The following is a 15,190-nucleotide window of genomic DNA, read 5'->3' as shown; positions in this document are numbered from 1 at the left end:
CTTTTAGTCAATTACTGTCTGCAAGTTCCAAGCTTGCTTCAGTTGTGTGTCAAAAATCAAAATTAAATTAGTTGTGTGTTCAAACTTAGCCAGAACGTGACAGAAGGGTGTATCAGAATCCCTTAGTGCAGCACAGGAGTAAAAATAGGAATCAGTCAGAGAACGATGGGGCAGATGGAAAATCTCTGGGAATGACGAGTCAGAAGAGAGGTCCAGCCACTTCTTCTCCAGGTGGATATTCTCCCATTGCTGCCAACCCTGAGGGAGCTGGTTTTTATTAGAGAAGCAGCTATTCCTTTATAAAAGTAAACAAAAGCAGCATGTGACAGACTCTCTTAAGTGTTATGAGAGGTACTAAATGCTATGAAGATTTAAAGGATTAAGAGCTTACAAGCCATTGGACTGATTAGGAATCACGGCACAGAAAAGGTAGAATCTTCAGATGGGTCCTGGGGAGCACAAACCAGGCAAATGAAGGCTGCAAGTGAAAAAACTGGAAAAGAATCATCTATTATGGCTGGAGCACAGGGGCTGTGTGGGAGAGAACAGACACACACCAGAAAATTAGGTTGAGGACAAATTGTGGAAACCTTATGAGTACCAAACGGAGGATTTATTTTGTTTTGTTTGTATTCAGTTCGTAATGGGCAACTTACAGATTTCTGAGAAAGTTTATACTGTAACTGACCGACTTCCCAGGTAGATTAGTGGTAAAGAATCTTCCTGTCAATTCAACAGATGCAGGAGATGTGTGGGTTCAATCCCTGGGTTGGGAAGATCCCCTTAGAAGGAAATGGCAACCCACTCCAGTATTCTTGCCTGGGAAATCCCAGGAAGAGAGGAGCCTGGTGGGCTACAGTCTATGGGATCACAAAGAGTAGAATAGGGCTGAGCATACACACGCACGCAATATTGTTACCAAACTAAGTTGTAGGAGGACAAATCTAGTAGCAGTGTTTAGATGGTTACAATCATAAGCAGGGTTTTAAATTGATTCCCAGTCATTTGTATAATTTCCATTGTCAGTGTAAGAGAAAGCTATGGATATGATGGGATATCCCTTTGGTGATTCACTTATGCTATACGTTAAAATTGAGTTTACAAAAGGGAGGTTATCTCTGGTGGGCCTGACCTCAGCAAGTCCTTTAAAAGGATAAGGACTCTTTCTGGAGAGATTAGAAGGTACTTAACATCCAGGAAGTTCTCCTTTACTGGTTTGAAGATGGAGAGGACCACATGGTAAAATGGCAGATGGCTTCTGGGAGCTGATAACAAAACCTGGTAATAGCCAACAAGAAGATTAGATTCCAGTCCTACAACTGTAAGGAACTAGATTCTGTCAACACATGAATGAGCTTGGAAGAAGATTCTTACTCAGAACATTCAGATAAGAACACCACACATTCAGTACCTTCAATCTGAGACCCTGAGCAGAAACCCAGATGAGCCCACCTGGATCTGATCTACAGAACTGTAACATAATAAATGGGTGTTGTTCAGCCTCTGAGTTTGTATTTCTTATGCAGCAATAGAAATCAAATACACTTGGAGAGAGGAGGAAATCAAATACAGTTGGGAGACTATGACTCTTCTAGATCAGAATAAATTAGCAACTAAATGAAAGAGATGGCCATAAAAATAAAAAGAATGGATGGCAGAGATATCAAAAAGATAGCTTCATGTGACTTAGCAATGATTAGATATTGTGGTCAGAAAGAAAGAGAGAGAGGCAAATGTGACTCTAAGACTTGGGACCTAGATGACTAGAAGGATAAGGATGCTGTTCATGGGAGACTGTGGAAATCACGAATAAGAAGGGGGTTGGAGATTCAGTTTCATTACAGAGGCACAGAATTTACGATGTCAACAAAACTTATGAAAGATGGAGTCTTAAATTCTATAGGGAAGTTTAGGGTAGGAAAGTCATTTTGGGGACTTTCTGGTAAGTAAATAAAAATACATAGCAAAAGTGAATTAACTGAGGAAATAATTGGAGAAAGAGATGGGTATGAAGTTGTAAGAGGATCCCAGAAGAAAGGCTTCTCCTACCTCTGTGTTCTTATTACTTCCTCTGCCTGGAAAATACTATGTTTAATTGTCTTGGAAAACCACCTATTTAACCTTCAGATCCCAATTGAAGTATCATCTCCTCTGTGTAGCACTTGCTGCTCTATTCAGCCATTCAAAATTATTTTAAGATTGCTTAAGTGATAATATTCCTGTCTCCCCGGCAGACTAGGTTTCCAGAGGATAGGGACCATTTCATTTCATCTCTGTATTGTCAATACCAAGTGAAGCTTCAGGAACACAACAAACACTAAGCATCTGTTGAATGAATGAAACAAAGATATGTGTAATCGAAGAGATAGGAAGAAACCAGAATAGATAAGATAAAAAAGCAAGAGAGTTTCCAGGAGAGGGTGGTAAATAGTGTCAAACCCTTAAAGATAAATGAGAATGAAGCTTTAAGGGGCAGGGGGTTGGGGGGTGAGGAGGTAGGGATGGCGGCGATTGGATTGCTGATAGAAGTTTAGTGCCTAATACAAGGACAGTTTCAGTAGAGTACAAAGATCCTATTCCAGATGGTAAGAAATAAAATGAAGTGATGTGATTATGGGTAATGAAAAAGTGAGATGTTAGGTATAGACTACTTTTTAAATAAGTTCAGAGATCAAAGAAAGGAATAGGCTGATAGTTTGTGAAATAGATAAGGAAAAGAGTTTGTTTTTGTTTTTAGAGTGTAGAAAAACTAAACAAGTTTACAGAAAGAGGAGAAAATAATAAATGGATTGAAGATTCACAGGCTCTCAACAATGGGAGGGTCCTTATAACATTCCTTGTCAGTTGCTTTACATTTTCCATTGTCCCTTCTTCCTTGATAACTGAATTCAGATCCACTTTAAAGTGGCAATGTTCCCAGGCCAGACAAGATACTTAATTTTCCAGTCCCCCTCATTCAGATACGGGCTTCCCTGGTGGCTCCAGATGGTAGAGAGTCTGCCTGTAGTGTGGGAGACCCAGGTTCCATCCCTGGGTTGGGAAGATCCCCTGGAGAAGAAAATGGCAACCCACTCCAGTATTCTTGCCTGGGAAATCCCACGGAGAGAGGAGCCTCGTGGGCTACAGTCCCTGAAGTCACAAAGAGTCAGACACAACTGAGTGACTTCACTTTCGCTCATTCAGATAATCTTGAATGCTTACAGGCAAGGAAGGCCTTGAAAAATGGTTTAGACCAATGAGATTTAATAGATAACAGTCAGGACTCTGAGAGAGATTTTGACTCTCTTGATGAAACAGAAAAACATGATTGGTGCTTTCCTTTCCTCCTTCTTTCTTCCTTGAGCAAGCGCTCGATGGCTGGAGTTGCAGAAGCCATGTGGTGACCCTGAGAAAGCAAGAAAGAGAGAAAAGATAAGTCTTAAAAACTTCAGTAATGACATTGTCAAGTCACTGAACAAATACCAACAGCTCCTTAACTGCAGGCTTCTTGCAACAGGAGGAAAAATAAACTCCTATGTTTAAGCCACTGTGAATCAAACCCATACATATGTATCCTTGCAGCCAAGAAAGTTTGCAATTAATCAGGCTTTAAATATTTTTAATCAACCTTTCAGCATATGAGTTAGTTCTAAAATTTCTCCAAATTGTTTACCTCCTTCCAGAGGCAGGAAATTGATTAGTTATTAAAACTTTCCAGACCATTTTAGAGAGTTTGGACCATTAGAGAGTTAGACCATTGGCTTGCTCTTCTCAAAAGCATTCTACAGTTCCCTACTTTCTCCTTGAAGTAGGACATTCAAGGTCCTCCATAAACTCATTCTAGACTACAATCCATTTCTATTTCCTGTACTTTCCAGCATACGCACTCTCTTCAAATCAGATCAACCTTTGTCCCAACAGACACAGCCTTACTAACATGGCAAACTCATTCTTACTTTGTGCAACTTACTGTTAACAGATATTTTCTAAATGGCAAGTCCTTTATGTTTGACTTGTCTAAGGTCCTACTCATTTTTCAAGGCTAAATAAAGCTTCTTCTTTTCCAGGAAATCTTCTCTAGCCACTCCTTTTCCCATTGATTTCCTCCTGTTGACTGACACAGTAAGTTGTGACTTAAGTCTATTATTTGTTGAGTCTCCCATTATTTGTTGATTGTCTCATGTGGGTTTCCTTGATTCACTTACTAGAATGTTAAAATGCTCCAAGCATAAGAGACATTCGTTCTTACATATTTTCCCCACAACTGCTACTGCAGCCTTCTGTAAGCATTCAATAAGTGCCAATGGGACAGTTTAAGAAAATAAATGTACATATTGCTTAAGAGGGCTAATAAGAGGACATGTATACATGCATATATATCCCGAATTGCAGGCAGATTCTTTACCATCTGAACCACCAGGGATAAGAAGGCATCTCATGGTTTTGTGATGAGGGAACTACTATTCCCAATTCAATTTGATTTTTTAAAATAAATGGATTGTATTTATTATGTGTATTTTTTGGGGTTTTTTTTTGGCCACTTCACAAGGCATGTGGGATCTAGTTCCCTGACCAGGGATTGAACCTGTGCCCCCTGCATTGGAAGCTTGGAGTCTTAACCACTAGACCACCAGGGAAGTCCCTCAGTTTGCTTTGATTTCCGTTCCCCAGGAAGTCACTCAGAGTGTCTGACATGTGTCGTTTCTTTGTCATTGATGAACATGATGCTGCTGACTTCATCTGCTTCATCCCTTGCTCCATCTTCTGGGGAGTAGTTTAGTTGCAAATGTGCCACTTTTGGTTCCAAATCTGGCTGCTACAAATGTTCTTCAGCTTGCTAGATTTCATTCACAGTTTTTCTTTTATTAATTCTTGCAATTACAGGTGAGAGTCCAGCTAGGGATCATTCTACCTGCTTAACATCTCATCATCTCATTTACTGTAATGGCTGGCTACTAAAGTATAAAGATAGGTAGAGCCTGGCCTCTGTGTTAACAAAAACACACAAACAATTCTCTTAGCTCATAGCCGACTCTTCTAAAACATTTGCTATGTGCCAGGCACTGCACTTTCCTGGTGGCTCAGACGGTAAAGTGTCTGCCTACAATGCAGGCAAGAAATTGCAACCCACTCCAGTATTCTTGCCTGGAAAACCCCATGGATAGAGGAGCTTGGTAGGCTACAGTCCATGGGGTCACAAAGAGTCAGACACAACTGAGCAACTTCACCTTCTTCACTTTTAGGCACTATACTAACTCTTGACGTGGACTGTCACATGATTTTTTCTTTTTTACAACAACCCTGTTGACAGGAACTATTAGTTTATACTTATGACTCTAATAAGAAAATGGAAGCATGAAGAAGAGAAAGTATATCTAGGAAGAAGTAAGGATAGGCATTGAAGACATGTGGTCAACTCTAGCAGTCATAGCACAGATTCTATGAATGAAGAATTGTGTCAAGTATAAAGCAGCAGAAGTAGCAATGGATCTATGCAGACTCCTTACCATCTGAGCCACCAGGGAAGTGCACCAGAGTTAAAAGAAGGGAAGTCTTGGGGATGATTTCAAAAGGCTGGAAGATGAAATTTCAGCAATGCAGACTGGGGCTGGGAGAGACCCAGAGCTATGTATTCAAAGCTCAGAGGAGATCACCAAAGCAGATTTTTTCTTCATTAGGTATCCTCCCTGGATGGGTTATAAAGATGTGAGAAACACTGAAGGCAGGCCAAGAAAGAGGAGACAGCTCACAGAACTGAGGGAGAGCAAAAAGCAGAGGGAAAGAACCAAAGATTCACAGGGAAAAACCCAAAAGGGAGAGAATTTCCAGGGCCTATTGAATTTTGCAATTGGGTCATTATTAATCACAAAAGCTATTATGTTCTTGATGCCAGGCAAAAATCACACACATGATCTCACTTAATCCTCACAACCACCCCTAAAGTATGTGTTATTATCTGCAGAACAGTTCCGGGGGTGGCCAAGGGGAAAATCCAAACCGCAGTGGGTTGAGAAGTGACTGAATGGGGAGAATGTCGTCTGCATTTGGGATGAATTTGGGATAAAGAGATTGAGTCTCCACTGAAAGCTAGCCAGGGTGCCAGTCACTTTAACCCTGTCTTCTATTGTCATCCAAGCAAAACTCTAAAGGGATGTGTCCTTATTCACCTTCAAAGAAGAAATGGAGATTTGGAAGCCCACTGTGATCCCACAGCCTATATTCTTTTTCATAAACTCCACTCTGCTCCCATCGAGGGAACAGATAAGTTGCAACTGACATTTACTGAAGTCTTTACTGCACCAGGCGGGGAACTGTGCTAAAAATGTGCCAGCCTGTTAACTCACTTCAATCAAGTATGATTCTCTGCAAGCCCATGGACTGTAACCTGCCAGGCTCCATGGGATTCTCCATGGGATACTCCAGACAAGAATACTGGAGTAGGTTGCCGTCCCTTCTTCCAGAGGATCTTCCAGATTCCAGGGATCAGACCCAAGTCGTTTATGTCTCCTGCATTGGCAGCCAGATTCTTTTCCACAAGCACCACCTGGGAAGCCTCTGCTAAGAATATTTACATGAATTGTCACACTGAAGCCTAACTTTAAATGCTAGCTAGCTTCATTACTGATAGAGTGATGATTAAGGGCTTGAGCTCGGGAATCAGATTCCCTGAGTTGGGAGCTCAGCTCTGCCATCTAGGAGAGTCTTTGCCTCAGTTTCCTCATCTGTAAAATGGGCTTTATTGTGAAAGTTGTTTCAAGATAGCACACTTCATATCAAAAGAACAGTGAGTACCTAAGGCGTGATTAGCAACTGTGAAAGTCCGCTCTGGATTTCAGCCTCTCCCAGAAATCCTTCTGTTTCACCACCACCCACCACCCTGCAGAGAATCCTCTTGAGGGGGAATATGGGGGTGGGTGGGTGTTTGCAGGGTGTTTGCTTTTTGTTTTAAGACGGGATTGAGTCGACTTGGCGCATAGTTATTTCCTGGGAACCGGGGGACTGGGTGGAGAGTGGAGGAGACGCAAAGGGAACGTGCAGAAGAGAAGGAGCTTTGAAGGATAAGCTCTCGGGGAGACTGGGGGAGCTGGCAAGCCGGCACAGGTGCAGGTGCGTGGTCTGCCACCTGACCCCCAGAGGCCCAGGAAAGGAACTGAGGTTGGTGTTCACTGTTCACGTCTTGATTTTGATTGGAATCAGAGGAGAAAGAATCCAGGAAGAAGTTTACTCTTCCTCTCCCTTCTTGCTGGCAGGGACATAGCCAGTGTTTCTGAAGAGATTAAATAATAATCATAATAATACCCCGTGCCTCCTACCCTTTCTTTCTTCCTGGACCTTCTCCTTCCCCCCCTTCCTCCCCTCTACCACCCCCACCTCTCCTTCCTCTTCCCTCCCTCCCCCTGCTGGCTAACTGGTTACTTCCCCCTTCCCTTCTCTCCGGGGTAGAGCGCGGTCCCTGCTGCCTTCCTGGGCGAGGGAGAGAGCGAGGTTGGCTGCGGACGGTACAGATCAGCCAGGGAACCGAGTCGGTCTCTCTCTCCCTCTCTCTTTTCCCCCCTCTTCCCCCCTCCTTCTGTTGCACACCACACACACACACATACACGCACACGCGCACACGTACACACACACACACACGCAAACACTCAAAACTCGGACCGGCCGCACCGCGGCTGCTCCAATCCCTGCAAAAGGCGAGCGAGCGCCCTCCGGTCCGCGCTCGGCTCAGCCCGCTCCGGCTGCGCGCCCGACGCAGCGCCAAGTCCCGGTGCCCCGCGCGCCCGCTTCGGCCGGGTGTTCCCGAGAATAAAGCGGGGAGGGAGGGTACAGACAGATCAGAAAACACGCCAGCCACACACGCCGCGACTTCAGCTCTGGCTGGGAGTCCGAGGGGAGACGGCGCCGGCAGCGCCCTGCGCGGGTGAGGTCCGCGCGGCCGCCGGGGAAGAGCCCACCTGCCGGCCCGCGATCGGCCGGCGCCAAGAGTGGGGCCCATCGCGGTCCTGCTCGGGCAGCGTCCGGGCTCCGGGCGCCCTCGCCCCAGCTAGTTGGGAGTTTCCACCTTCGGCTCCGCCGCTGGAGGGACCTCGGAGGCACCCGGTCCGCGCCTCGGAGGGACCTCCCCGCCTCCTCCCAGGACGCAGCAGCGGAGCGGACCTCGCGATGGCCGGGGCGCGCGGGCTGCTCCGTCTGTGGCTGGGCTGCTTGTGTGTGAGCCTGGCGCAGGGACAGAGACTCAGGCAGCCCTTCCCGGAGCTCCGCGCGGCAGGTGGCGGCCCCGAGTCCCCGCTGCAGCCCCTCGACCAGCTGTCGGAGCACATGCTGAGGCTCTACGACAGGTACAGCGGCGGCCGAGCGGAGGCGGCGCGGACGCCCGGGACCTCGGAGCGGGGCTCGTCGCCTTGGCGCCCCCAGCCGCTGCGCGAGGGCAACACGGTCCGCAGCTTTCGAGCCGGAGCCGCAGGTGAGTGCCCGGGGCGCCCCCTTTCCGCGATCTCGTCCCGGGGTTCTCCCGGGACCCCCCCCCCCCCGGCTTCCTCGTCTGCTCCCCGCGTCACCTAGAGACCCTCCCTCGCCCTGCGGCTCACGCTCCCCGCAGCCCCCAGATGCCGTCCCACCCCGCATTCCACCCGCGACCTAAGAATCAGCCCAATCTAGAGTCCGAACCGGGAGGGAGCAGTGGGAGGGAAGGGCGCCGAGACCTGAACCAGCTCGGCTGGAAGAAGGAAGTGCAGGAAACCGGGAAAGGGGCTGCCACCCACCCTATCCAGCCGGGTCCTCTTGCCCTGGGTGTCTGGAGCTCCCCTGGGGCAACCTATGCCGACGTTTAAGTCGGTCAGCGGAACTTCTCTTGGACAGGGCTATAGCCGTGTTTACCTAGAGGCAGATGTTATTTTCTGCCAACCCCAGGGCACCAGAGAGAAAAATCACACTTGAACTAGACGCCTTCCCCTTAGCCCTTTAGACAGTCGCTTCTCTAGACCTTCCACCTCCTCTTAACTGGCGTTCTCTGTGTTTATATTTGACACTTTCTACTTGATAGTCCCTTGGTGGCAAACAACGCAGACTAAACCAGGTGCTCGAGTGTTTCGATTATTTAAAACCCATCTGGGCAAACAGGGGATGTACCACCCACCCTGGGAGGAGCTGGGACGGAGGGGAGCAGCCGGTGGATGTAAACACCTCTTGGAATCTGCCGATGAAAATTTGCTCATCCCATTTTTCAACACACAGATCACTGTGGACTGAAATTCATGGCTTAACAAGGTTTCTCCTGGCCCCTGTGGTGAAGCGAATAACTTATGCTAACAGCCTGCCTCCCCTGTGCTAACAGCTTGAGGGAAAGTCTCCTGGACGCTAACTCGGTTTATATGCTTTGAGGATGCACCCGGCTTTTTTGTTCACTGCATTCACGATTAAGGGAAATGTAACTGCAAAGCCTGTCCTCAGTGAACCCTTGAAAAATAGCCAAGAATCTTCAAGTTAGGAGGCCATGCCTCATGCTCTATCAATTCTGTCAGAATCACTAGAAAGGCATCTCCCAAAGCTTTGATATGTAGGACTCCTGGAAAAGTGGAACACCAGGAAAGCATCCATTAGGGAAAGCCCTAGGCTGACACTGTAAATACACTCTAGAGCACCTAGGCTTGATGACATTTACAATAAATGTGAATTATGCTTTCTAATGCAGAAGTCTTTAGCTGGAGCCTGAGCTGAATCAGATTTCGCTTTCTTCTGAAAACCACGAGCATGATCTGTAAGGAGGTGGCCTCTGCTAAGGAAAGAAAAACCTGCTCGTGGTCGTCCATAGTGTGTTAGCCACTTGAGAAGGCTGTCCTGACAGCTGACCACACCGGTGACTGGCCTGTTTAGTGCAACTCCAAGGGCAGAGCTCCATGAAAAAACAGTGTGGAAGAAACCGGAGAAGTTGGGCTGGCAAGGCAGGTGGCAATGGTGAAGATAATCTAATCATTCTCACCTCTATATGCATTTTCTTGGTAATATTCCTAGGGAGTCCCCAAGGCACCCGAGAGATGAATAGTATTTTTGGAATCACAAATTTTTAGTATGAATCACAAGGTTTGGAGGTGGCGTGTGAGTTTGTTTCATTCACACCTATTGTATAGTGTTTTGTATGTTTGTTTTAGACTGAGGGAACCATGAGTGAGAGACGGATAAGGATTTGAATATCTCAGGCCCCGTTTACTCTTTGGCTTCAGCTCACTCTATGCATTATAATTTCAGAGTGTCTCTTATCAGCCTCTCTGTAGTCTTAGACCATCAAATGATAAACTCTGATACGGAGGCCAGAAGTTCCCTTGAAATGATGAATTGCAGCTTAAAGGATATATACAAGGCTGTGCTCCCTGATAAGAAAAGTAATTCCTTTAGCATCCTAGAGACTGTCTTAATGACTTATTCATCAAATGTAGACACCAGTTTTTGTGGAAGCTGAAGTGTCCTGTTACTACACTGGAGACTCCTGGAGAGGTGGCTCGTGTTGGACTCCTTCCAAGAGTGTTTAGTTACTAACACACTAAAAAGACCTTATTAAAAGCAGTTCTGGCTTTAATAAGGCAGAACTCCAGGAAGGGGCTAAGGCTTTCGTGTGCCTCTCTTCTTTATCCCTATCAGCATTTCCCTAACACCCTTCATCTTGTGACACGTGTTCTGATGTAGGTGAAAGATGCTGTCTGCTTTAATAAATCAGATATGTTTTCCAGTCCACAGTGTTGAGGTTTCACAAACATATGGGCTTCTCTGGACCAACGATGTTACAAATTTTAATGGAAGGTCAGGTGTGTGCTCTTGTCTATGGAGTGGCTGCTGATTCGGCAGACTTTCCTCGTGCTTATTCAGGCTGAGTTATAGCCTTCGAGCCCTCTTTGCTCCTTGGAACATACCTGATTAAGATTATTTATTGTTCTAAACCTAGAATATCTTTGGTTGAAATTTAGCTGCTGTGGTCTCCCTCTGATTACCTTCTACTTAAACCATTACTTGATGGTGGGTGGCATTCATCCTAAATACACTTTCTGCTAACCCCTTTCTCCTCCCTCAATGCTATGCAGTTGGTGTGCCAAAACCCTAAGTTTGGAGCACTCATACATCTTTTTGTGGTGTGTAAGTGTTTATATAAAGATAGGTTTTATCTTTCCCTTTGTAAAAGGTAATTTACAAAATTATTGATGACAGAGAAGTTCGGCTTTAGAAAAACACACCATCTCGAAGGAAGACAAGAGGGACATGAAATCAGCTTTTATTTTCATCCTAGTTTAAGTTGTCCTTGGCTTCTATGTAATGAAAGAAGAATATTTTGCATGAGGTTTTCTCCTGGCCTTATCCTTGAAGATACATACTTTGTGTTCGTTAGTTTCTCATCATTTCCATAGTCACTTAATCTTATTTTTCTTAATCATAAATTTAACCTCTTTAGGGAAAGCGATTAACGCACAGATGTTCTTATTAGGAAACTGTCATTATTTTAATTTATGACATGTAACTACAAAAGATTGCATTTCAGTAGATTTATGTCACCTTTAAAGAAAAATGACACGGACTTTATAGACAGAAAGAAAAGAAAGTTGAGAAAAGTCAGACCCCGAAATGAATATTTTCCTTCAATGACAAAGAGGAGAGTCTTTCCTACTGTAACCAAAAATCTTTTAAAATGAAGAATTATAATGTGACATGTTTCTGAAGTGCAAGGCTAAAATATAAGGCTTTAGAAAGGATGTAGTGAAGGGCTGAACAATCATTCTAATAGGAGCCAGTTTTGTAAAATGCATGGGCTGGCGGGGGAGAAACATCATTTTTGCTGGGTTTGATGGCAAGGGGCTATTACAACATTATTAAAACAGAGTTACCTAGAAATTTCTGGCACCTAGAAATTAAAGAATACTTAGATTATCTGATGTTTTTATTCAGAGGACAATAATACCTCTGGAGAGGGGGAACTGGCTGTGCAGCTGCTTTGAATTACACTCTGCTTTGAATACATGATAGCCCTTAATGAAGTTTTTACTGTAACAATCAAGACAGCTTTACAATCTCTGACATTTAAAAATCCATAATGTCATGAATTCTAGATTATCTATGCTAATGGAAAAGAAAAAGAATGTTACATTAGAAATAATTTAAATTTACCTCTTTAGTATGGTTAGACACACTCAGAGAGACCAGGAGAACATGAGGGTCAATGAAAAAAGTCCCCTAAGTAGATAATTCACTCAGGGAATATTTTTACATTAAAACTATATACATAATTGAGAATATATTAAAAGGGTTACAGACATTTTATCTAAGCGGTGGAAGTTTATAAGCATTTGATTGACCCAGTTCAGGTTTTTCTAAAAGTTAGCTAAAGACGTGAATGTCAGACCTGATCTTAAATGTTTTGGAATTACACAATTTCACGTTTGGAAGAGGCTATAAAGAAAGCAAGCCCAACCCTTTATTTAAATGGAAGAAGAAATGGACATCATGATATATTTGCCAGACAAGTTTTCAAACATACTGAGCTCATCTCAAAGTTTCTAATCATCTTCTCTGATTTTCTAGGAGAAGATTTTGTAAAAGAGGGTATTTAAAAGTTGTTAAAAGATGTTACATAAAACTGCATTCCAGTATCAAGTAAATTTGGGAAGAGTTATCAGTTTACTTTGGGACCTTTCAGGGCCTTTAAATGCTCATGAACCCTCTTAAGAGTGGATCACTTTCTCCTCATGAGAGCACTTTAGAGAACTGTGGTTCTGAGACATCTATCTGGGGAAACATTGGTTCAGAGTCTTCCTAATTTCTCGAGAAAGAAGATACGCGAAATTCAAGTGAATATTATGACTGAACACTATTTCATTTCTCATTTGTTTACTCAGGATATTTCCTTACACTACTAGTTTTTGGACTTGAGTCCAGTTGGCATTGTACAGTTAGCCCTCCATATCGCTGGGTACCAGGGATCCAACTACAAATTAAAAATATTCACAGGGGAAAATTTCAGAAATTTCCCAAGAGCAAAACTTGATTTTGCTGAATAATAAATATTCTAGAGATGATTTAAATATAGAGGAGCATATATGTAGATTATATGCAGATGCAATGACATTTAATTTTAGGAACTTAAACATCTATGAATTTTGGTATCTGCAGGGGGTCCTGCAACCAGTTTCTGAGAATTCCAAGGGCCAACTGGACCATCTTCCTGATTTCATATTTTAAATTTCTCTGAATGTAATTTTAGAGCCTCTGTCATTAAATTTTATTTTGTCTGTTTTTATTAATCCTCCTTCATTATTTTCTTGTATAGGATTAGTATTTGTTATTTTACATCAATCTGGTATTATTCTTTTAAAAGAAAGCCTTCTTTATTTGTGGAAAAATTCACTAGAGATCATACTCATCACTTTGTTAATGTTTTATTATCATCAACCCCTTGGTTATAGATACCTGTCAAAGCCCTTATATAATCCCATTGTTTGTTATATTTATTAGATATAACAAAATTCATACCTATCAAAAAGCCTAATGAAAATTATTGAGCAATTTTGTATATGCTAGTCAGGATTTTTCTGCCCCAGCATCAGAACTTTTCTAAAATTTTGATGGTTTTCCCATCCATTAAATTTGTATATCCTAGGCTTTCTAGATGGCACTAGTGGTAAAGAACCACCTGCCAAACAGGAGACATGAGAGCCGCAGGTTCAATCCTAGGATCTGGAAGATCCCCTGAAGAAAGACATGGCAACCCACTCCAGTGGGTCTCTTGCCTGGAGAATCCCAAGGGCACAGGAGCATGTCAGGCTATAGTCCATGGAGTCACACAAAGTCTTGGACACGGCTGAAGCGAGTTAGCACAGCACAGTGATCAGTATCTTGATAACTTTATTTCAGTGGTATGATGGAAAGAAGTTTGGCTTCATAAATAGTTTCTATTTGAACTTTCCTATGCCAAGTTTCAATTCAGAGTGAATTTTTATGATTATGTTCCTAACCCATGAAAATAGAGTAATGGAAACAGTGTAATGGAAACAGTGACATAGTATTAATCAAGTGACACAAATTTACCAAGGTAATATCTACTTTGGACCATAGTAAACCGTGGCATTGTGACCAAAGAGCCCTCACCTATGGAATATACTTAGAAATCCATAAAGCCACTAGTCTAGTAATATGTTAGTAGTGGTTGTGTCCTAGAATATTGGTACCTAAAGCACTCTTGGTAACACACATTTTCAGGGATGATATTATTGAAGACATGGATGTCTCTTTATTTGTCTAAAACGTCCACATGTAAGTCATAAAGCCAATTGACCATGGTGTTTTATTGAATCCTTCAGTGATCTACCTTTCTTTACGATCTATTGTTTCTTGGCAGTAGAACCACAGTAATGCAATGCCTTGGTTTTGCTTGGGCATTATGAATAAAGTGTTTGGACAAACTGATCCTACTATATTTCTGACTTCAGTATGTTACTACTTTACTGAGGGAGTAAATATTAAATATGACTTTAAATATTATAGTGAGTAAATGTTAAATGTTCCTTTTATAAAATAATTGTATCCAATAGCTTTAGTAATGAGAGATTCTCTGCCCAGTCCTCTGATTTAAAGTTAAAACTACTGAGGCCCAGCATGATCTTATTTGCTTTTTTGGCCAAGAAAATTTTAATTTAATGCATGGAATTAGTCTAAAGACTGAATGGAGTATAATTGCTGCACTTAGGTATGGTTAAGATAAATTGTTTTCAAGAAGAGAAGAGATTCCTAGAGAATCTAGGATTAAGAGCATTAAGAGATCTAAATGGTAATCTTGGCTGCATTGCTAATTAATAAAGTCATCTAATATTTCCAGGCCTAATTTCATCATGTATCAAATGGGTTAAGTCATACCTTCTGTGCTAGTCTCACAGAAAGACGGTGAAATGTAGTTGGAAAAATTGAATGCGAAAATCATTTGGAAGCCCCATGTAAATGAGATAGTCTTAATACTTTGAGATACTGTCTTTCTCTCGCTCCCCACAAAATCTTAAACATACCTATCACAGTAAATACCATGCAGTTGTTTGTGGCACAAAGGATGTATCTGGATAGCAATGAAAGCATGAGGAGGTCATAGTCCTCTTGTAATACAATCTATGCCAAATTTCCATTCAAGAAATTACTGTTTCTGTTCTGACCTTGGTGGCTGCATGGAGCAGAGTTGCACCTTTTTATAGTG

At 43.0% G+C, this 15,190-nt stretch overlaps 1 protein-coding gene and 1 non-coding gene across 2 annotated transcripts in view; one reads left to right on the top strand and one right to left on the bottom strand.

The window, feature by feature from the left end:
- Positions 1 to 4,543: 4,543 nt before the first annotated feature.
- On the bottom strand, positions 4,544 to 4,616 carry TRNAW-CCA (transfer RNA tryptophan (anticodon CCA)). Its single transcript has one exon. It is a non-coding gene; the product is annotated as a tRNA-Trp (tRNA).
- A 3,389-nt stretch (positions 4,617 to 8,005) lies between these two features.
- BMP3 (bone morphogenetic protein 3) overlaps positions 8,006 to 15,190 on the top strand; it is a 30,469-nt gene continuing 23,284 nt past the window's right edge. The window contains exon 1 of the mRNA XM_065914217.1: positions 8,006 to 8,437. Coding sequence (XP_065770289.1) covers positions 8,137 to 8,437 — 301 coding nt within the window. The 5' untranslated portion in view covers positions 8,006 to 8,136. The remainder of the gene's footprint in view (positions 8,438 to 15,190) is intronic.

The sequence above is a fragment of the Muntiacus reevesi genome, chromosome 22 (assembly GCF_963930625.1).
Source record: "Muntiacus reevesi chromosome 22, mMunRee1.1, whole genome shotgun sequence".
NCBI lineage: Eukaryota > Metazoa > Chordata > Mammalia > Artiodactyla > Cervidae > Muntiacus > Muntiacus reevesi.
The sequence above is the reverse complement of the archived record's forward strand: the minus strand, read 5'-3'. Positions and strand labels throughout refer to the sequence as shown.